The sequence below is a fragment of the Nilaparvata lugens genome, chromosome 2, assembly GCF_014356525.2.
Source record: "Nilaparvata lugens isolate BPH chromosome 2, ASM1435652v1, whole genome shotgun sequence".
Taxonomy (NCBI): domain Eukaryota; kingdom Metazoa; phylum Arthropoda; class Insecta; order Hemiptera; family Delphacidae; genus Nilaparvata; species Nilaparvata lugens.
This window is the reverse complement of record NC_052505.1, coordinates 47,581,270-47,605,181: the sequence shown is the minus strand read 5'-3', so window position 1 is coordinate 47,605,181 and position 23,912 is coordinate 47,581,270. Positions and strand designations below refer to the sequence as shown.

Here is a 23,912-nt window from a genome sequence, read left to right as displayed (position 1 = left end):
TTATTTAATTAATTCTCAAATTAAATCAAGGTGAAAAACTTCAATGTGCAACTGAACGTTGCACATTGATTGAACAGTCAAGACAGAAAAGCATAAGAATAAAATTGAGCACGTTAGATATACTTATAATTATTATATCTATTTCACATAATACAGAATTTATAATACACTTGAAGACTTAATTCTAAAAATTGAAAGTATTGAGTATGAAAAATCTGTCCTCTTCCTTTTTCATCCAGTTGAGCAATTTGTTGATAGCATTGATTGCACTTTTCTTTGTCACTAATGGATCAAACGTCACATACAGTTCAAACCCAGACGTTACCTGTGAAATAGATCAAAAACTTGAATTAAGTTGAGTCAAGTCTCAAATACTTTCCATAGTTCTACAATAGTAATTAATTTATCATGACATCTATCAATCTTGATTATACAAAATAAATAGAAAAGACAATGAATAGAAAAAACAATTCATTTAGTGATATTTTCATCAGAATTTAATTGATAATGCACTATTTTGAATAGAGAATTGAACCTTTCTCTATTTAGATAGAAAGTTTTTCTATTTAGATGCTATCAAGTTACCAAGATTGAATGAATTTCTTTCGTGAAGTCCACGTTTTAATGGCAGTTTTTTATTAACATTGGTGTTACTACCCTTGTCTATCATTCGTCAAAGCAGATAGCGCTATCATTTTCTATAGTGAGGTCCACATTATAATGACAGTGGAGAAAGATTAAGCAAAAAATTATATTTTGCAATAATTTCATAATGATTTTTCATAATTAAGATGAAATATTTTGTGAATCAAAATTAGTATTTATACATTCTTAAAAGCCGATCTGAGCAAAGCGAGAGAGATAGCGTTATCCGCTTTGTTGAATGAAAGATAAGGATAGCAATACCATTGCTAATCGAACACTGCCTTTATAACGTGGACCTCACTATAGCTCATCAACGTTGCCAGATCGTTTTCAAACAATGTAGAAATAAATTCAATAAACACAATATTTAATCTCAATACTATGCAAATTCAAAAAAATATTTTCTTGAATAAATATTATTTATTATTTTAAACAAGAATGGACGGTTTATAATACAAATAATGTTGCATCTAATTGAGATTATTACAGCACAACTATTAAAGACTACAGGCATTAAGCCCAAAACAGTCTTCACTACCATTTACAATCGAATAAAGTAAGTTACTAAAATAAATAAAAATGAGAGATACAGTACATGCAATTCACAAATACATAAGAAAGTTGATAAGTATGAGGAAAGCATAAGTAATTGTAAGTAATCTAAGCATAAATAATGAATACAGAATAAAAACTAATGTAACTTATCCAATAAGTTATAAAAAGAATAGGCCTACAATTGAGCATAGAAACAGGTTAAGGGAAAACATGTGCCACTGGGGGGAAGAAAATTGATGAAAGCAGAGAAGAAAAAGAAAAAGTTTTAACAACAACAAATATTCAAGTATAAAAGTTAAGGGATTTAAACTGTAGGTTTGATCAACTCTATAAAATTAATAAGAATCACAGACATCATATTAATTGAATCAATTCAGAAACTGAATTCAAATTCAATTATGAATAGCCTCAATAATGCGCCTTCTAACCTCACTAACAGGGCCATGCACATCAACACCTTCGCAAACGCTATTGAATAGCCTCAGAACTCTATTAAGTGGAGAGCAGAAGTTATGAAGGGTCCTTGATCTTGGTACATGAAAGGTCCTAACTCTTCTGACATTGAACGTGGGTACCTGGAAACCAATCCTAGAGAGGAGAGCGGGTGAATTAATGTAATTTTTCAAAAGTGACACCACAAACATCAATGAAAACCTGTCACGTCTAGCCCTCAAAGAGTCCATATTGAAAAGGGATCTCAAACGTCCAGAAGGAAAACCCAAGGGACAGGCTCTTCTAAATTGCATATAAAATAGGAAGCGAAGAAGCTTATTCTGTACTTGTTCGACTCTTAATGTATCCTGATGAGTAGAGGGACTCCAGACAATAGATCCGTACTCTAGGACACTTCTGACTAGCGACTGATACAGAGTTACAACAGTCTCAACATTATTGAAGCCGGTAGAGTTTCTCAGAACAAAGCCCAATAGCTTGTTCGCTCTGCCAATGATGTGATCAACATGTGCTGAAAAGGACAATGTACAACTGAATACAATACCAAGATCCTTACACATTGTTACCCTCTCCAAGCACACACCATTGATTGAGTAGGGATAACGAGATGGATTAACCTTTCTGGAGAAAGTCATACATTTACAATTTTTTACATTCATATCAAGCTTATTCACATGGCACCACAATGCAACTCTATCAACATCAGCCTGCAAGGAATAGCAATCATCCAATCCTCTCACCTCTTTGTAGATCTTCATATCGTCAGCGAATATCAAGCACTTGGAGTTGGGTATCTGAAGTGGTAACTCATTTATTAATAGCAAGAACAAAAGGGGCCCCAGATTGCTACCCTGGGGGACACCAGACGTACTGAAATAAGCATGAGAGACCCTTCCTTGAACAGTTACAAAATTTTTTCTTTGAAACAGGTAACTTCTGAATAAATCAACCAAAGCACTACTAAAGCCCAGCTGTGACAGCCTCTTCAACAATATACAATGATTAACACGGTCGAAGGCTTTACTAAAATCAGTATAGATCACATCCATTTCTCCACCGGCATCAAGTACATTGGAGGCAGACACTGTAAACTCCAATAAATTTGTCACAACAGATCTTTCAGGAAGAAAACCATGCTGATTTTCAGACAGTATTGGTCGTGAATACCATAGAATCTCATCATAAAGAGCCCTCTCATAAACCTTAGCAAAGACAGACAATATACTGATTGGTCTATAGTTCATGATGTCATCTCTCCTGCCAGACTTGAAAATTGGGATTATCTTCGAGACCTTCCATCTACTTGGAAAGACTCCATTTCTCAGTGACAGGTCAAATAAATATTTCAACGGTCTTATTAATAGCTCACCACAACCCTTAACAATGAAGGAAGGAATACAATCAGGCCCAGGAGCTACTCTAGGCTTTAATCTTTTGATTGCAGATTGAATACTTTTCTCCGATAATGATGCAACTTCCAGAGTACTATTGGCTGTATCATGCAAAAACTCAATCCCATCACCCTCCTCAAAGCAAGCGGTGACTGGTGAGAAAACAGATCCGAAATAATTGGCAAACCCTGAAGGAATTTCATCTCCAACAAAATTTTTGTCATGCAGAGTCATTTTCTCACAAAATCCATCGGACTTGCGCTTCTCATTAACAAACTTCCATAAATTCTTGGAATTGGAACCGAGGTCAGACTCAACTTTCAGCAAATAATTCCGATAGGCAACTGCAATCAAAGACTTCAGTTCTCTTCTCAGTCTCACAAATTCATCTTTGTAACGAACTGAAGATCGCTGTTTACGTGCACATTTATTCTTCCTCTTAACCAAGTCAATTATTTGGCGAGTGAACCAAGGCGGATACTTAGACCTCTCACTTGAGATGCTTTTAAGGGGATCGTGGCATTAAAACACTCATAAATGACACTGTAGAACCAGTCAACGGCCGCATCAACAACCTCAAATCTGTACAAATCATTCCAGTCATAGTCTCTGAGCAAATTATACAGTGCGAAATAATCTGCTCTATGGAAATCATAGACAGGAGGAGCATTAACGGGCGATCGCCGTTTCACAGAAATTCCAGTTATCAAACTTATATTCAGGGCTGGATGGTGCTCAATATCCTCTGGTACCAGTGCATTAGAGTCATGCTCAACGTTTATAACGGGTAAACCACAAATAACCAAATCTAGAGTGCGTAGGTTAGAGTTTTTTATTCCATTGATTGACTTCAAGTCAAATAAATTTAGAAAATGTCCTAACCTCTTAGCTGCTACCGAACCATTGTGAAGATCATAATTACAATCTGTTACTTGAGGCAAATTAAAGTCACCAGCAATAAGCAGTCGATCTCCAATCAAGTGGACATATCCTTCAATACAGTCAAAGTACTTTCCATAGCTCTCAGAATTGGCAGAGTTGAGGAAGTAAACAACATTAACGTATATAGGACCATCCCTGTCAAATATTTTAATCATCAAGCTCTCAAAACTCCGACAATCGAAAGATGAGTTGATGTAGACACACTCTTCAGGACAGATTTGCTTACGAACCGCTATCAGAACTCCCCCTCCCCGACATGAGTCACTTCCGGGGCGATCCCGGCGATAGACGACATATCTTTCATCAAAGACCTCATTATCAGAAAAACCAGAATTCAGCCATGTTTCAGTCAACAAGATCAAGTCATACTCAGAAGCAAGTAAAGATTGTAATAACACATGAGTTTTGGTCCTTAAACCTCTCACATTCTGATAATAAACGCTCAATTCCCTAGAAGCCATAGCAACTAATAATCAATTACAGCCCACCCCTAAACTCAACAAAAATTCCCAATCAAGCATCATGCAAATGATACACAAATATGTGCAAGTAATATAACCAATTGATTAACGATTAAAAATGTTTAGAATTAGATAAAGAGTTCTGAATGTAAGCAAATGAGGATGAAAAGATGATTTAACAATAGAAAAATAGAAATTTAGAACTAATTAATTAATTAAAGAGCAATCACGAATACTCTCAAGATAAAAATGGAAGAGAATAAGAAGCTGAAAAAAGAAAGGAGCTGATGATATAGAAGAATTAATTAATCCAAAGAGCAATAAGCGAATATATTGATTTGAATAACGATAAAAAATGTTTATAATGAATTGGAGTTGAGCAAATAAGGAAGAGAAGATGATTTTACAAAAGAAACTTATTAATTAATCCAAAGAGCAATAAGTGAATGCTCTCAAGATAAAATAACAGAGAAAAATCTGTATGAGATAGAAGAAAATATCCCACCCGGGACCACCAACAGCCAAAGCCTCCAACCACATAGCCTAACCCAACACAACTAAAACAAAAAAAAAACAATACAAAACAAAAAAAATGTGATTGATTTTCTGAAGGAGCATCAATGTTTAAAATTTTAACATCAAACACCAGTAATTTCTGTTGACAACGAACGGTTGTGATAACAGTCCAGATAATAATCATTATCACTTCCATAGTTTGACAGCCTACTTGGCACTACAAAATGAAGGAATGCTCATAGCACTGTCTCAACACAGCTCTTGATACATTAGCTAGGAAAGAAACGCCTACATTAGGTTTAATTCAACAATGACAATAAAATATAATATTCTACTGGAGCAGTCGATAAAAAAATAATAATGGATGAGAAAAAATATATAGGCCATATGAGTGTGTTCGGTGGAAGCAAACTCTATTTAATCCATATAATACTTCATTGGACTCTTATCAGCCTATCAGCTATGAACTGCAGCCTATCTACTTATCAGCCTACTACCTCCGAAAAAGTATACCATGTTACTAATCTGACATTAATGTTCAATCCCGCTAGATGAAACGAAACAATATCCTACTTCTTAAGTATCTCGATTGATTGAATGAACTTTAAATTACCACTTATAGTAATTAAAAGTATTTATATAAATAGAAAGGTCGTTCGAATAGTCACAGCTCGAACGGAATATTCAATAAGCTGGTGGCTTAAACCATATAGGGAAACGAAATACTATAATAAATTTGATCCACGTAACACTATAACTTTTACAGTATATAAAAAAATGGATAATAAAATTTCCAATACAAATAAGCACTTTGAGATACTATTTAAAAAAAATCATTTCATATGAACGGTATATTATTCATAGATAAAGTAATAACCATAAAGATTTCTGCCTAAACTGTAATGAACCACATTACAATGAGCGAGAATTGATATGGATTGATCCATTTAAAAAAACAATTTAGACAAGGGTGACACTCTTAAATTCCTAAAATATATACATAATTATGATACAATCATGAATAAGTTTAAAAAAATGCATTTCTTTACTTCATTTATAAAAAACCTAAGCACGGAACAAAGTCTTTATCAATGTTATCATTAATATTGTATTCGTTAAGCAAAGAGCAAAATTACTAGCAACAAGTACAAAGAGACAAAAATGTTTTCAAAAATAGTCAAGAAAAGATAAACTAATGAAAGAATTGGAGTTCATAAACGGGAAATTTCTATAACTTAGGAAAATTCAAGTCTTCGGCATTCTTTACAATATTTGGAGCTCTGTTGACATCCTTGCGTATTCGAACTCGCCCCTCTCTGTCAACCCACGCATCTATGATTCGCCCGTTCTTCTTGAGCTGCCGGGCCAAAACCAGTAGTTTCCTCCTTGTAGAAGTTAGACTTCGGTTGATGTAAATCGTACCCTGGCCGACAAGACCGTGTATCTGTTCCCTCTTGATGACCCCAAACTTCCTCCTCTGCTCCATCAATTGGTCGGCGTCGAGACGTCTGACAAATCTGACGATTATAGCCGGTGGCGGTGGAGGTAACAACGTTGTTGCTCCGTGATTTCCAATAGGCCTCCATTTTTTCACTTCCAATCTATGGCAGGCGTCCACCATATCTGGAGTTATGTTGAAACCCAACACCCTTCCCACCTCAGTCACCGTCTGAAGTACATTCTCCTCCGGTTTCGCGGGGATACCTTGAATTTCGAGAGTATTTCTCCTGGAATATTGTTCATGCTCGTCCAAACGCTCCTCAGTGATCAGTAGCTTCTGACGAATCACGTCCAGTTCCTTACTCAGAGTGTTAATAAGGCCTTGCTGATTGTCTATTATTTCATTTTGTTTACTTATAATCATGGTGAGCTCTTCCTGTTTTTCTTGACTGGTGCCGACAATAGTTTTAATTTCCTGAATGCTCCCGGACAATTGCTCTCGAACACTATTTATCAAACTTTCTAAGGACTCAAATGAAGCGGAATTTCCCTCCAGCCGAACCATACTCGAGTCCCCATTACCTTTAACTGGTGTAGAATCAGTTTGTTGAACACTCAACGAACGCTGCTTACATTTGCCACAAGAACTCATCTCGAATGCGTGATTTTGTAATAAGTACAAAAAATAATTTCAAAATGAATAACTCACAGTGAACACTCACAAATAGGCTGGAAAGCTCAAGCCGTCAGTAGTCCATAGGGCGAAACTAAGCGATAATCATTATCGAAGATAAGAGAGCACAAAACAACACTGCCGTCTCGACCAAGCTCTAGCTGCGTACATATTATTACATCACATAGACCTACTGGTATCAGCAAAAATATTGTATACTGGAATAAAACAAAACATTTTATCTCGATCATGCAAATCTAATTATAATTGAAAAATATATTTTCTTGAACAAAATATAATTTAGCATTTTAAACAAGAATAAACTGTTAATATTACATAACATATACCGGTATCAGCTATCCTCTATAGAAGGCAGTAGCAAGGCAGAGAACTGGGAACGCTGTTCTTCAATCTTTCTTCACTGTCATTATAACGTGGTCCTCTCTATAAGGATAAAGTTTATCCTTTTCAATTTTTGCGATATGAGCGGCTACAGTATACAGTTCAGTTACCTTTGGAGAGTCAATAATTTGGTAACCAATAGATTATTCGTGAAATGTTGAGAATAAATATTCTTCAAGGTATTGTTCAAGGATTGACATACTTTATTTATGAGAATATCAATTTTAGAGAAATGTATTTCAGTTTCAAATAACAAAACTCAAATTGGGTTATTTTTCAAAATATAATAATTTCTTTTATTTTGAATATTGTGTAAGTTCAAGTAACTAAATTCGATAAACAATAGATCGGAGAATGTATCCTCAAATTTTCATTAATTTATTAGCTACCAATTCTTAAACGAATCAACACAAAGATTTCAACTTTAGGCGCTCATATCTCAAAACGTAAAAATGATAAAAAGTTCTAGATGCTAGGTACACAGCCTTAGCAAAACTTCTATATCAATGAGCATTATAAAATTTATATAAAGGTTTTATTATTAAAACACTTATTCATTTGTATTATTTTATTAGACATACCGTAGTTATTACATCACAAGTTACAACGAACATGTACATTATTTATTAGCGTTGTTGTCCCGCGCATTCTGCCAATGCCTTATGTATCATGAGCATGACATTCAGATATTACAATTTAGTACTATGCAAAAGTCAGAATACAGTTCGCAAAGTAACTCACCCATCCTAGCATAGTTTCGGTTTGCAACTGCTGAAAAACTAATTTCAACGTTCTGCCAGACTTGTGTACTGTTGAATGCAGCTTCTCATAGAGATGCAAGAGTCTTTCTTGTTCCTCCTTCTTGGCGTAGGGCGCTTCTAGTTTCGGTCCCCAGAACTGGGCGACACTGTTGTACTTGTACAGGAAATGCCATACATTAGCAATGTTCAGATCGGAAGCAGAAATCGACGGTTTATGCAGAGCTTCATTGATAGCTTCTAAACTATTGTTTCTTCGCAGTTTCTGAAACCAATAATTATTCATTTACACATTTCTCTTGAAATTAAAACTTGAAAGATTCATCAGTGTAATAGATAGGGACGACTAATAGTCTAGAATGTTTTACTTGTCCAATGTCCAGCTTAATTGCGTCAAGTACTGTTTCAAGCGTACTACCACAGATGTAAACACTTCCACAGATCTGTTTACTCAGTCTATGGTACTACTAAGGTCCATATCCTTGAAAACAGATTAACTTGATTAAGAATTAAGTCAATCTATGTTCGACTTTACTGTAATCTGTTAAATTAGGAGTTTGAACAATCCGCTGATTCAATTCCGTTTGAGCTTTTATTCAATAAAAGTGCTTAGTCAGTACTAAAATCGTAAAAGGGAAATCATGAAATATATGTCTCTAAATTATTACAATAAGTGCCGGTTGCAAAAAAGCCGGTTGAATTTTAACCGTGATTAATTTCACGAGAACCAATCAGAGAAGCCTTCTTTTCTAAAAGGCCTTCTCTGATTGGTTCTCGTCAAATTAATCACGGTTAAAATTTAACCGGCTTTTGTGCAACCGGGCCTGAGTTACACATGAGCAGAAAAAATGTATGATTCCTCCAGAATAATGGAAAATGTTTCTTAATTTCATGATCAACTTGCACACTTGCGATTGAAAAGACATTCTAATAAAAAGTTATTTAAAAAATCTCTTAATTTGAAGTTCTCCTCAAAACATCAATAATTTTGAAAAATCAAGTAACTTGAAGTAGTTACTGTACTTATTTAGTATGCATAAAGTATGTAGAATTGTAGGCTTTTAGTCCAGTCAACGAAGGGTTATAAAGGGAAAAGTATGGAAGACAATTTTGACCCCGCAGTTCTGTTTAGGGTAGTAAGGAGGTAACATATCAAAAGTCCCCACCCTTACCCCCTGTGATAAGGGTTTGGGGGTGGTTTTAAAAGGTACTATTTTTTGGATTCTCGCAAATAACTCTTAAGATTGTACATCTTACAGACATGACTATTCTATACAAAATTATTGAATATATAATTTCCTAATATTGAGCCTACACATTTTTCTATATCTCTCTTAATTTTTGAGATATTCACTCTTACAGGTGTAACATTTTCGAAAAAAAACACATTTTCCTTCAATTTTTTGCTCATACTTATTGAATATCTATGGAAAAATCGATGGTGAATCTTTCAATTTTGTAACAATTGATCATAATGATAATGAAATTTGAGGGGAATGTCTGGTACACAATTTTTCATTTTTTAGCTCAATGAAGACGAGTTGGGAGGTAAACATAGCGAAGTTACGCATCTCTAGCCCGTCTCTTAAAGGTCAAGTTGTCACTTGTTGCAGAATTGAAAATTTCACCCCTGACATTGAATCTGCTTTAAAAATGGAAGAAAAACATTAAATTGTAAACTAGTTAATCAAATTAAAGAGAAATCAATGCTGTACAAATCTACGATAAACATTCATTTTCACGATGCATTGTTGGAGAGTTATGAGCCCTGAAAGAGTAAAAAATTGGATGAAAAGCTGTTATTGTAACAGCTGTTATTTTAACAATTTCACACTCTCAAGAGCGAATATCTCGAGAACTGTTGGATGTATCACAAAATTTAACTCAACAAAAACTGTAGAGAATTTATCAAGCTTTATTTTTGAATAGTTAGTCATGTCGGTTAAACGCATTTTTCTCAATATATAATTATAAGCGTGTAAGCAAAAAAATGAAAAATGCAACCTTCAAACCACCCTCATCCCTTTAGCACAAGGGGTAGGGATAAGGAAATTTGATAAGTTCACCCCCTAACTGGTCCCAACAAAGCTGCAAAGTTGAAAATTGTGTTCAAAACATTCCCTCCAAATTTATTTTGTCAATTGGTCTCTTGTTGCAAAACTGAAGATTTCACACTTAGCTTTATTCTTAGCTTTAGTGTTGAAAGCTGCTGCAATGGTCGTGGGGAAATGCGTAAACTTGTGAAATTATACATAAAATTGAAGAAAATTTGATGTTCTATAAGCTCATAATCAGCATGTATTTTTCCCCATATATATTCATGAAGTAGCTCATACGCGCGGGAGAGTTACAAGTTCTGCAGAAGAGACCTTCGGGCCTATGTACTGCAGGGGTGGAAGGAGAAAATAGGAGTCGGCTCCAGTATCCAGGAATTTCGGGCTTCGGGCCCTCATACTACGTTAACGCTAACGCTCTGGCTCGGAAAGCCAGACTGACTCCAGAGTTTAAAGCCAGTTAAAGTCTGGAAGTTAGCTGAATCCCGAGCTCGGAAACCGGCCCATAATGTTGCCATTTTAATAATAAGAGAGGGAAAATCTCAACGTGACTACGTACAAAAATTTTAATTTGTTGAATGGCGCCATTTTTATCCATAAGAAATAGTCAAAAGGTCCGGTGAAAATAGACAGTTGCGGTGACCGAGGAGTCCACATCACAGGAAAGGTCTGCCCTGGAAATTCTATAGCTGCTCTCGATATATGGCTTGTTGGAACCATTATAGTGTTGAGATTGATTAGTCATCTCCTCAATTGATGCAGAAAAAATCATGCAGCATTGTTGGATAAAGATATGAATTGCCAGTGATAGACCTTTTTCTCGAAGTAAGTAAGGGCCAATAATGAAGTGTTGACAGTAGTTAGATATTGCCACTTCTGGGGCAACTCTTCAGCCATGTAAGATGTTCAAGGTCACCAAACCTAACCAAAACAGAACTAACCTGACCTAGCCTAACCTAACTTCATCCTAAATGTCCTTTGACATTTTTCAATATCTATCTTAATTAACGAGATAATTGAGAAAAACTGACTCACATTGTACGAATAAAAAAATTCCCTCTAAATATTTTTTTTTTTTGAAAATATTAAAAAATATATGGATATTATTATGTATCTTGACCGCAGAATAAGAAAAGTCCCTTGATATTCTTTGATAACTCTAATAAGAACGGTGTTAATGGGTAAAATATTTGGAAATTAAAAAAAAATATATTTTTAATTAAAAAAAAAATTTTCTATTGCAATCGATGTATTTTCAATATTTATCTTAATTAATGAGATAATTGAGAAAAACTTACTCACATTGTAAGACTTTGAAAAAATTCCCTCAAAATATTTTTTTTGAAAATATCATATAGGTAAGAAATCACCTTACTATACTTTCAAGGAAGGCTGTTTCAACGACCTCCACTCCACCTTCCATGTCACATAACTAATGGCCACACCCACAAATCTTTATCAGCATTAGGGGTTTCCATGGGGGACCTGTCACTCTAGCTCAAGATGGTCATGCAGGACCTGTCACTCTACACTAAGATTGTCATGGAGACATATCACTGTACATCAAGATGTCCATGGGAGACCTGCCATTCTAGATCAAGATGTCTATGGGGGACCTTTCACTTTAGATCAAAATGACATGCAAGATAGACATTTTCAATGACTCTACCTCCTCCTGTGACGTGACTCATTCAACATAGAAATTTTCAACAACCCCCACTCCTCCTGTCACTAATGACCATGATCATCAGTCTCTCTATCAGTATTCAACATGTCTGTATGGCAAGGTTGGGTCATCCACTCAGCTCCACTCAGTGTACAGTCAGTGGTCAGTCAGTGTTCAGTCACTGTTCAGTCAGTGGCACTCAGCATCCTAATGTACTTATAGCTACTAAGTATAACCACTCAGCTCCACTCAGTGTTCAATCAGTGTTCAGTCAGTGGTCAGTCAGTGGCACTCGGCATCCTAATGTATTTATAGCTACTAAGTATAACCACTCAGCTCCACTCAGTGTTTAGTCAGTGGTCAGTCACTGTTCAGTCAGTTGCACTTGGCATCCTAATGTATTCATAGCTACTAAGTATAACCACTCAGCTCCACTCAGTGTTCAATCAGTGTTCAGTCAGTGGTCAGTCAGTGGCACTTGGCATCCTAATGTATTCATAGCTACTAAGTATAACCACTCAGTGTTTAGTCAGTGGTCAGTCACTGTTCAGTCAGTGGCACTTGGCATCCTAATGTATTCATAGCTACTAAGTATAACCACTCAGCTCCACTCAGTGTTCAATCAGTGTTCAGTCAGTGGTCAGTCAGTGGCACTCAGCATCCTAATGTACTTATAGCTACTAAGTATAACCACTCAGCTCCACTCAGTGTTCAATCAGTGTTCAGTCAGTGGTCAGTCAGTGGCACTCGGCATCCTAATGTACTTATAGCTACTAAGTATAACCACTCAGCTCCACTCAGTGTTCAGTCAGTGGTCAGTCACTGTTCAGTCAGTGGCACTTGGCATCCTAATGTATTCATAGCTACTAAGTATAACCACTCAGCTCCACTCAGTGTTCAGTCAGTGGTCAGTCACTGTTCAGTCAGTGGTCAGTCAGTGGCACTCAGCATCCTAATGTACTTATAGCTACTAAGTATAACCACTCAGCTCCACTCAGTGTTTAGTCAGTGGTCAGTCACTGGTCAGTCACTGTTCAGTCAGTGGTTAGTCAGTGGCACTCGGCATCATAATGTACTTATAGCTACTAAGTATAACCACTCAGCTCCACTCAGTGTTCAGTCAGTGGTCAGTCACTGTTCAGTCAGTGGTCACTCAGTGTTCAGTCACTATTCAGTCAGTGGCACTCAGCATCCTAATGTACTTATAGCTACTAAGTGTAACTTATAGTACTTATAACAACTTGGAATATAGAACAAAGATATATCTGTTTGTAGTAAACTTTTTAATAAAATAGATGATGAATTGATCAATAATGAACCAATTATATTCCAAACTGTATACTTATTACCATCTCCTTAGATATAGTTTAGCTATAATTACATTAGGATGCCGAGTGCCACTGACTGAACACTGACTGACCACTGACTGAACACTGAGTGGAGCTGAGTGGTTATACTTAGTACCTATAAGTACATTAGGATGCCAAGTGCCACTGACTGAACAGTGACTGAACACTGACTGACCACTGACTGACCAGTGACTGACCACTGACTGAACACTGAGTGGAGCTGAGTGGTTATACTTAATAGCTATAAGTACATTAGGATGCTGAGTGCCACTGACTGAATAGTGACTGAACACTGACTGACCACTGACTGAACACTGAGTGGAGCTGAGAGGACGACCCAACCTTGCCATACAGACAGAAATGTTGAATACTGATAGAGAGACTGATGATCATGGTCATCAGTGACAGGAGTGGGAGTCATTGAAAATTTCTATGTTGAATGAGTCATGTCACAGGAGGAGGTAGAGTCATTGAAAATGTCTATCTTGACTAGTGGGTGGGGGAGTTAAGTTAGGTTAGGTTAGGCTAGGTTAGGATAGTTCTGTTTTGGTTAGGTTTGGTAACCTTGAACATCTTACATGGCTGAAGAGTTGTCCCAGAAGTGGCAATATCTAACTACTGTTGAATAATGCCATACCAAACAGTCAATTTTTGCTACAAAAACAGAAAATCCAAATCTTTGTGCAAAAAGTTTTCCTCCATGGCAGATAAGGCAAGGTTATCTGTTGCACGGCATTCTGTCATCAATTTCTCACACAGTCTACAGTTGTGTTAGGAGAAAAATGGACGCCATTCCAATTATGTTATTTTTCGTACATAATCAATGTTGTTGTTTTTTCTTTGATTATTAAAATGTGAACATTGGAGGAACTCACTGATAAAATTGAGCTTCCATTGAGAATTATAAAAATGAGTGTGTAATTGCTATTCTAAATCATCCATGCCTCATCGCCCAATCCTGTTTGAAAAATTGAACAGCAACTTACATCGACAATGGTCTGTTTGGCTTCTGACAGGTTGAAAAACATGTCGCGATCGATGCTTAGAAGTAGTAGGCAGGCCTCACAATCTTCAGAAAGATATGAAACATGCCCATGCATGTAAGCGCTGAAAAATAGAATAACAAACATTGAGTAATTACTAAATTATGTCAAATATGAATTAATTAAAAAAAAAATTGTTAAATTATTGCAGGTCCCATGCTCGGTCAAGACATTTGAACATGGTTAAATCAGGTACGGTTTACAAAGAGTGCACTGTGCACGAGCGAAGACCAGTGAAGGCGAGCTCTGGCAAACCACACATCCACACACTTGTCAACAAGGTGTTCTGTTTCCTGTTTGTTGTCTGCTCTGGTGTTTATTTCTGTGTAATTGAGTTGCTATAGGCCTAGTTGTTATTCCATTACCTACTTTTCTTATTGTTTTTTACAGTTCTTATGTGTTCCTTTTAGTTAATAATTTCAGTTTCTAACATGGATATGTCGCTCGCTACCGCTGGCCTTGATGAGGCACTGGTCACATTGCTGTGTTCAAATGTCTTAACCGAGTTTGGTGAAACCAGGCATTATCCTTTTAAATCATTGTTTCTGACACTGATCAAACAAATATAATGCCCGGTTCCACCAATCTTGGCCAAGACATTTGAATATGGTTGAGACGGGTACGATTTACAAATGTGCACTGCAATTAACGATAGTACACGTGAGAATAGAAATCATATGTTCCAATGCACTCGTGAAGCGAACCTAATTTGACCATGTTCAAATATCTTGATTGAGTTTGGTGGAACCGGGAATCAATCTAAGATCGAATATCAAAGATCAAATACTTTCCTCAATTTTAATAACATTATTTCTCAATTTTAATGGATGAAAAAATCAATGAACTTCATACACTATGTTGTTACTGAGAACGAATCTTTCATAGAATGGATAATCATACTGCCTTTTTATACAGGTTGGAAAAATTATGGAAACAGCTTAATATTTCTTTTACACGGATAACTTGATAGAATGTTTCATTGGGAATCCTTTTATATTAAAAAACTACTTTTAAAGTTTTTCACATTTAGAGATACTAATTAATCATACAAAAATTAAATAAATGAGTACATTGAAAATCTGACAGATCAAACTTTTCTGTTCAAAGTGTTAAATATGTGATTAGATGTTACCATAAGTGTTTACCAATACTTGAAAAAGTTAAATTTAATGGTTGGATGATTTTTTTAGATTTTCTATGTATGTTTTTATTCCAATTTTGTATTATTTATTAGTATCTTCAAATGTGAGAAACTTTAAAACGGGTTGAGATATCGATGTACGGTTCTCGCCATTGAATTTCTCATGAAATTCTGTTTCAAAATTATGTACGGTATCATATGACCACTTTCCCATTTAAAACAATGGAATTGGATTCAAAATGGTTGTTCCAAGGTGGCGGGCCAAAATTTTGAAGCGACAGAATTGAGTGTTTTCTTTTTTTATCGAATAGGTTCTCAAATGAAACCTACTGTCAAATTATCCTTGTAAAATAAATGCCAAGCTGTTTCCATAATTTACACCAACTCTGTATAGTTAAGCAACACGGCAATATTATTTATTATTATAAGTTGATATTGACTCCGTGCATCACGAAGCCCCACTTGATTTATAAAACTATATATAAAACAATAAGTCTGATAAAAAGCCATGTCTAAAACATATAAATAACTTGAATGAAGTTGAATATGATTATCAAAAATTCACATTGACTTGAATTTAACCTCGTTATGACTGATCTACTATCCTTCTTTTCAGATCCCACATTTTCCAGCATACCCAACATTTCAATAACTTAACTAAATAGCCAGCCAATTTAGAGAATTCACTAGTCAAACAAAGCACCAAAGTAAAACTACCAAATTTATAGTTCACTATAAAAACTTGATCATTATCAACAAAAAAGTTCAACATAAATATTGTAGTCGACAACATGGGAAATCTTATTTCGTCTAAATAGTTTGTTAAACTTTCATTGTAGTCAGTTGATTGTTACCTGGCATCAAAAGTTGGTAAGCAAATAGGTGTCCAACTTTCAGCGGGCTTGAAAGATTCTGAGGAGTTGACCATATTGAAAATTATGTGCAGGTCGGCGGGATGCAGATTGTACTTCTTCATTTTCACAACTGTTATCAATTTGTTGTCAGCTATTAATATTGCAAACACTAAATTCTGAAAATCAAAAAAGGACCAATTAGTCTGTATTCATATAAGAATTTCAAAATAAGGTTGTATGATTAAAATGTGCAGTCAGGTTTTTTATGACTAACAAACCAATACCGGTCTTCTAGAACCCCAGTAAATCGAACTAGATATTCCAAGCAAATAACCATAGAGCCGTGAGGTTGACGAAAACATGTATGATATTATAATAATATCAATTTAAATGTCAGTAAAGTAGCGCATTTATTCTTTAAGCATGTATCATTACGTTATTATGATGAAGAGAAACAAATAATGGCAAATAATAATTGACAAATAATTTGTGATATTAAGAATGATTTTCCAAAGCTAGAATAGATCAAATCAAGATAGAAAGGTTTAATTGGTTTCAGATTGTTTGTAGAGGACAACGTTATCACTAGAGGAATATACATTCAACTGGTAATAATAAGAAGATATAGTAAATTGAACACGGAAATTCCTCAAAAGCCAGTACTAATTTGAGATGGATAAGTCGATTTTAAGCTTACTTTTCCAAAATGTTATTATCTTCAATGGAGGTGCGATTAATGTTTTTCTGGCTGTTTAATATCACGGGAATTTCTTGGAAAAAACTAAACAAAGGACCGAACTTACGAGGTTTTGGGGCAACCAGTAGCATATTATCCAGAAGGTCAAATTTCTTAATGAGTTGATTGAAAATTATATGGGATAGTTTCCTGTACTACGACGGAATAATTGTTTACACATAGACCTAAACCTTAATTTCTTGCTTGATTATTATACTTAAAATATTATTATAATATTTTAAAATCTGCTGACTTGATATGATCTATTTCGTATGTATTATTTCGATTCGATTTCCCTACACTTTAGTGAAAAATTCAGTTAGTTGAGCATTCTCCCGCAAAAAGTACCAGACGACTACGTTATGAATTCAATAGCTGATTAACATTGATTTACTATCCTTGTCTGTTATGAGACAAAACAGATCCTTTTCTACCTCCGCATTGTTGCCAAATAATTTGTTGACTATGAAGAAACATAATAAACTGACACAATATTATAGCTCAATTATGAAAATGCATAATTAGATGAAGAGAAAATATATTTTCTTGACAAATGAAATATATTTGAGATAGAGTAGATCATCATTAACAAGAATCAGCATTAATATTACGTCAGATATACCGGAATGACTTGAATCACAACTTATAATATAGAAGAAGAAGGTGGTAACAGAGAATCTGCAATACCGTAGTCGTATCATTTGCACTAACGTGAATTTCACTCTAGAGGACCAGGGCCGGATCTACCTATTTTTCTAGGGGGGAGGGGGCAAGCGTTACTTTTGGCGCCCCCCTCACGATCGACCTTCACCGACCGATTTACAAAAATGCGAGGGATTATTACTATATTAGTCGAATACGAGGTTGGAATAAAACTGAGGTTGAATTAGAAGGCATTTTTAATGATAATATAAATTGTGTCATAGTTCATTTTCATTAGCATACATAATTGAAAACAATGCTATTATTCTTTTTTGATTCATACAATAAGTACATCATCAAAATGATAGGGAGACAAAAAATGTAATCTTTTGCTATTCCTCTCCCAAATCTAGATATGGTCACAGACTAAGTAAAACAAAAGCATTGTGCAGTGAAATTATAAGTTATTTAATAGAGCAGTAAATATTCTAGTTACAAGGAAAAAAATAGATCCACAAGATCATAATTTTATTAAGTTCTTAAATAATTCTAATTTTTCGGACTTTCTTTGCTGTGCCACGCTCATACAGCGGAAGTATACTGCGGCTATAAAAATAATTGTTATTTTGTTCTGATGGTTTTTCAAAAATATATGAGTGAAATAAATTCAAAATGTGCACGGAGACTATAATATATTGAGACTTCAAATTAACAATTACGTCAGATATAAACGCCTAAAGCATTTATTACCTATATAAGAAAATGGCGACTATAATTTGACGCCCCCTTTAACTCGGTGCCCGGGGCAGATGCCTCCGCTGCCCCCCCCCCCTGGATCCGGCCCTGTAGAGGACTATTACCTTAATTTTAGCAGAGGAGTTGACGATGGTGTGACTGATGAAGGACTATTACCTTTATTTTGGCACAAGAGTTGACGATGGTCTGACTGATGAGGTCGCGGGTAGAGCTGGACATAGGAAGGCACTTGACGGCACCAAGGAGGAAGCCGGGTTGGGTCTCTGTGAAGTGGAGCAGGTGGTCGATGAGTCGCTCAGAGCCGGCCAACAGGCGACGCAGGTCGAAATTGCCTCTCTGCTCGAACACGCGCGTCAGCTGCGTCAGTGTCAGCACGCTCACCACCTGGTTGTACACGTATCTGCAATACAGTCAAGTTCAAATAGTTCTTTATTACTCATGAAAAGCAAATCAATATAATTTACAATCTGTCAGTTTAACATAACTCTTACGTAAGAAACATATTTGTTGAGAAAAAACATAAGTATGAAGAACAGCTTGAAATAATATTTATTTCTATTACTATTAATCGATTAATTCTAATTTAATAATTAAAACAAATTTATTCTCTGGGCTTAAACTCGAAGTGACTCCTTAATTACAGGTTTGAGCAATCCACGTCCTAAATTAGGAATATACCTGACTGGTACAGTTATCACATCAAAAACCTGGTTTCAATTAAATTTCGTTGCTACTGTAATTCATTACGAATAATCATTTTTCCTACAGTTACCTTGAAAAGTGGCCATTCCTTCACTCATTACAGAACGCAAAGAATCACTTTTCCACTCTAGTGCGCAAAGTATTACTTTCGTACTCCAGATTTGCAACATGGCAACACAAAATAGTTGGTGGGTTATATGCAGGATTAGTTCACGAAAACAAAAATTAAGTTGGTAACAATGACTGTGGTTAGATTTAGATAAGAATCATTTCAATGGCTACCCTACATTTATGATAAAATCCCAAACTAGAAATCCAAAACAAGAATAATGTTCATCTAAATCAGTGGTCGCCAAACTTATGAGCCTGTGAGCTAGAATAGCATTTATAAATCTTCTAGTGAGCTACCAAGGAATATTAGAATAAAGGCAGTATCTTTCATTCCCTATAAATATACATTTCTAGTGTTGAAATCTACTTATCTCATAGCAAAAAGTATAACAAAAGTTGAAATGTACATTTCAATGAGAGCAGAGGAACTCTTTTTGGCGATCAAGTATTTTCTTGATGTTTGGAGTGTACGTTGTAGCCGCCATTCTGATGCAGTTGTCCAAAAATTGTTCCTATATCGATTTTTTATGAATTTTATACTTGACAAATATTGATTCACACAAGTAGGTAGAGCTGAGCATAGCTTTCAACCTCAATGCAACTTGAATAATAATTGGATATTTTTCTTTGGGGATTTGAGGCCAAATATTTCCAGTTGTAGAAAGTGATCTGAGAGACAAGATCATTTTAAAAATCCACAAATTCCATTTCAACTGAAGCCTGATCTCCACCAAAAATTTTTACAACACAAGCTGCAATACTTCTGCATCGATCTCTACAAAAGGAGAGTTGACGAATTGTACCATATTCGATATGCTTTTAAAATCTTGAAATCGTTGATCAAACTGTTGTCTGAAGTCTGAACTGTAACGTTTTATTGGTTATTGCTGAGGTGCTGTGAAGGATTTTCCTCGTCATTGATTTTCTTCAGACTGGAAAAGTGTTTATATTCAAACTGGACGACATTCTTTTCCCACATCTCAAGCTCCTTGGAAAACGATTTTACAGTTCAAATCATTCCACCAATGTCCTTATCTTTCCCTTGAAGATGCAAATTTGAAACATTCAATTTCATATCTTTGAGAAATACAGAATTTTGTAGTCATGTTTCTCAATGCATGGTTGACAACCCAAGCATTTCTGTGAGCTACCAAAAACTACCCCACGAGCTACCGGTAGCTAGCGATCGACTGTTTGGCGACCACTGATCTAAATCATAATTAAATAATCATCATTTACGAATTCTCATCATTTAATAATAAATAATAGTTCTTTTCTATTGATAATTATTATTTCAACTGCAAGCAATGAGAAAAGTAGCAAATATAAATTATAAAAATCGAATTTTGAGGTTAAATGATTACCGTTCGATATCCATATAAATAAAAATAATAAAAAACATAAGAATAGCCTACTACAATAAAAATATTCTCTGTTGTCTATGTTATTTTTATAAATATTTTTCAGTTTACTTTGAGCATTTTTCTCGGTAATTTGACAAAAGTCTAAATTTATTTCTGAATCCTGTTTCAGTACTTTTTAGCTGGATGAAACAAACTTAGGTACAATTCTTCCCACTAGGTCGTGCGCTTGTCGGTTCAGCCATCTTGCAGCCATCCCAATCAGCTATTGGCGTGTATTTTGAATGCATGCGAATTTTTTGTTCCATCTGTATTTTTTCTGATTCTTGAATGAATAAAAATGAAAACTTTGGCTGAGAATTTTCAACTTCAATTGGATTATTAATTTTTAAATGAATAGAGGTTGTTATTAATGGATTTCAGCCATCATTTTACCCATGATTACCCACTTTTCATATTCAATGGTAACTGTAGGAAAAATTTAATGTGAAATACATGCACAAAGTTCCTCTGCTGCACTCAAGAAGCCATTTCGTAAACGTTTCTTTCGGTGCAGCAAACTGTCACTTTGCGCACTAGTTGCACAAATACTATTTCCTACAGATACCTTTAAATGTGACCATTACTGCATTAATTGCACTACGAGTCGTAGGCGAGTGCGGAATGATGATTTCTTGAGTGCAGAAAAGAAACACATATTGCACATTAAATTTTTCCTACAGTTACCATAAAATGTGAAAAGTCAGTAATAGAGGGTGAACATTTTTTTAATGCTGATAATAAGTATTGCAACCATTCCACAACAGAATTATTCCAAATTCAGTCTAAATGACAATAGAATGAATATTATAAAGTTATATGAGATTCAATTATAATAATACTTCATCTACAAGAAGTAATCAGCAAGTGTAAAAATGGCCATATCACTTGTCTGGATAATATATGTATTTTGAGCCATCAATGAGCCTCACAAACGTTATACTTCACCTGTGCCTAACAGTTTAATATTCTCCTATCTGAAAACACAAAAGTTTTGCAGCAAAACTTTGCTTATACTTATACGGTGCCCATAAATATGTTTTATTAATTAATTTGTCTATGTGATCAAAGCTGTAAGCTTATGTTTTAATTTTTCTATTAATGTAAATAAATAAATAAGTTAATATGCCCAGGACTGATCAATGATTAGGCTAGTGATCAGCCCTCAGGACAGACTCAAGTCTAACCTGACCATTCTATGAAATTTTCATGTGTACCATTTATTCCAGTTCCAAATATCCTCAAGTTTGAGTCTGAATGATATATTATACACAATTAGTGTAAAAATATAGTTTCAGCTTGTTTTTTCTTGTAAATACATTAGTAAACGTGTCAATTTGGCCTTTCTGCTTTTCTGGCCAAGCGACCAGTAGCAGCGTGAAACGTATAATTAAGATTATACTGTATTATTTAAAACGTGATTAAATTATATTATATAGACATTACATTTACCTGAAATGCTGAACTTCAATCATTCAAGTCACTGTTGAGTAAACGGGATGTAAATCCAGTGTTTTTGATTACGGTATTCAATAACATCTATTCTGTATTCTGTTTCTAATTCATCAATGGCATTCATTGAAGTTGTTCTACGGAAATGTGAGTAGAGATGTTTCGGGGAGTTGAAGAACTGAATAAATTTTTTTTAAGTGTAAATATTTATGTTTCAAACCTAATGGATACATTATTGTTTTGAAAATATAACAATCACAGCCTTAGTATCAGAAACAAGAGTAACCTAACCACAAAAGTAAATAAAGATATAAAAATACTTGATTCCTTGATCATAAAAATGGTTGATAAATGTTTCCAATTTATCCTAGTTAAAAATATAGGCATCTCACACATGAAAAATCGTTCATGATAACTTGAATAGAAATAAAATACTGATATTGAATACTATCAAAACTTCTTGTTTATTTACTGTTTGTTATTCAATATCTGGCGGTAATAATCAGCTGTTTTACAAAACTTTCCAGCCAGAAACATATTCAGGTTTACCAACATTTCTTATACTTTGCCGCACTCTACCGTCATAAAGCGTGTTACCGTAACTATTTTGTGTTGTTATGTTGCAAATTTGGAGTGCGGCAAAGTACTTTGCCACACTCAAATCTACATTCCCGCACTGGGTGTGGGAATAAGGTATTTTGCGTACTATAATTGATGCGGGAATGAGCACTTTTTCGGGTAACTGTAGGAAAAATAGATAGTAGGTTATATACAGAGTGTTCACGAACTCCCTACCAATACTCTAGGGCATTGTTCCTGGGTAACAGACATATCTGAGTATCTTAAATTGTCCGACAGTCTCTAGTTACTCACAAAGCGGCCTTTTTGCTTCACGAAATATTTTCTTTCTGAATAATGGTTGACCATACAAAATTGAAACTTTACACAATCATTTATAACAACTAGACAAAAAACAAAATGACGGTCATTTAAAATGTTGTTTCTTAAATAACTCAGAAACCGTTGGTTTTTCAGAAATATTACAGGAATAACTTTTTTAGTAAATTTAATTACCTATCGATTAGTACCTGATGTTTTAAGATTGGTCCAAGATCAACTTAGATATGGCAACTTTGCCAAGACTTATGCCAAGACCAAGAGGTTATGTAACATGAATATTCCAGTTTGAAATAATTTTAAATATCTTATAAATGACATGCAAAGCAGACAGAGACTGTTGCATTGTTGTGGCAGACATTAGCTGCATGCCTTGGTATGCACTGCAACTAACCCTCAGTGGTGTCTTGTCACTAAAGCTGCCATATCTCAGTTAATATTGGTCCAATCTTAAAGCAGCATGTACTAATCGATAGCTAATTAAATTTACTAAAAAAAATTAATCCTGTAATTGTTTTGTAAAACCAATGGTTTCTGAGTTATTCAAGACATTCTGAATTATTTAAGACACAACATTTTTAATGGCCGCAATTTTGTTTTATGAATGTGAAAAATTATTATTATAATTTTTTGTAGCTTTGTCTAGTTATGAATTTGCAAAGTTTCAATTTCGTATGTTCAACAATTAGGCCTATTTAGAAAAAAAGTTGAAAAAGCAAAATGGTCGCTGTGTGAGTAACTGAAGACTTCCGGACAATTTAATTATGATGTTTAGATATGTTTGTTACCCAGGAACAATGCCCTAGAGTATTGGTAGGGAGTTTGTAAACACCCTGAAGAGGATCAGCGTGGGAAAATAGAAAATAATAAGTT

At 34.9% G+C, this 23,912-nt stretch overlaps 1 protein-coding gene across 2 annotated transcripts; it reads right to left on the bottom strand.

Moving 5' to 3' along the window:
* Positions 1-109: 109 nt before the first annotated feature.
* LOC111056027 (protein SAND) lies at positions 110-18,877 on the bottom strand (the record flags this gene model as incomplete). 2 transcript variants are annotated; one of them, XM_039421345.1, is given in 6 exon segments in its annotated part: positions 119-325; positions 7,126-7,294; positions 8,220-8,501; positions 14,292-14,412; positions 16,344-16,519; positions 18,634-18,877. In XM_039421345.1, coding segments are annotated over 5 exon segments (976 nt in total), but the record flags the coding sequence as incomplete, so codon positions are not given.
* Positions 18,878-23,912: the final 5,035 nt, after the last annotated feature.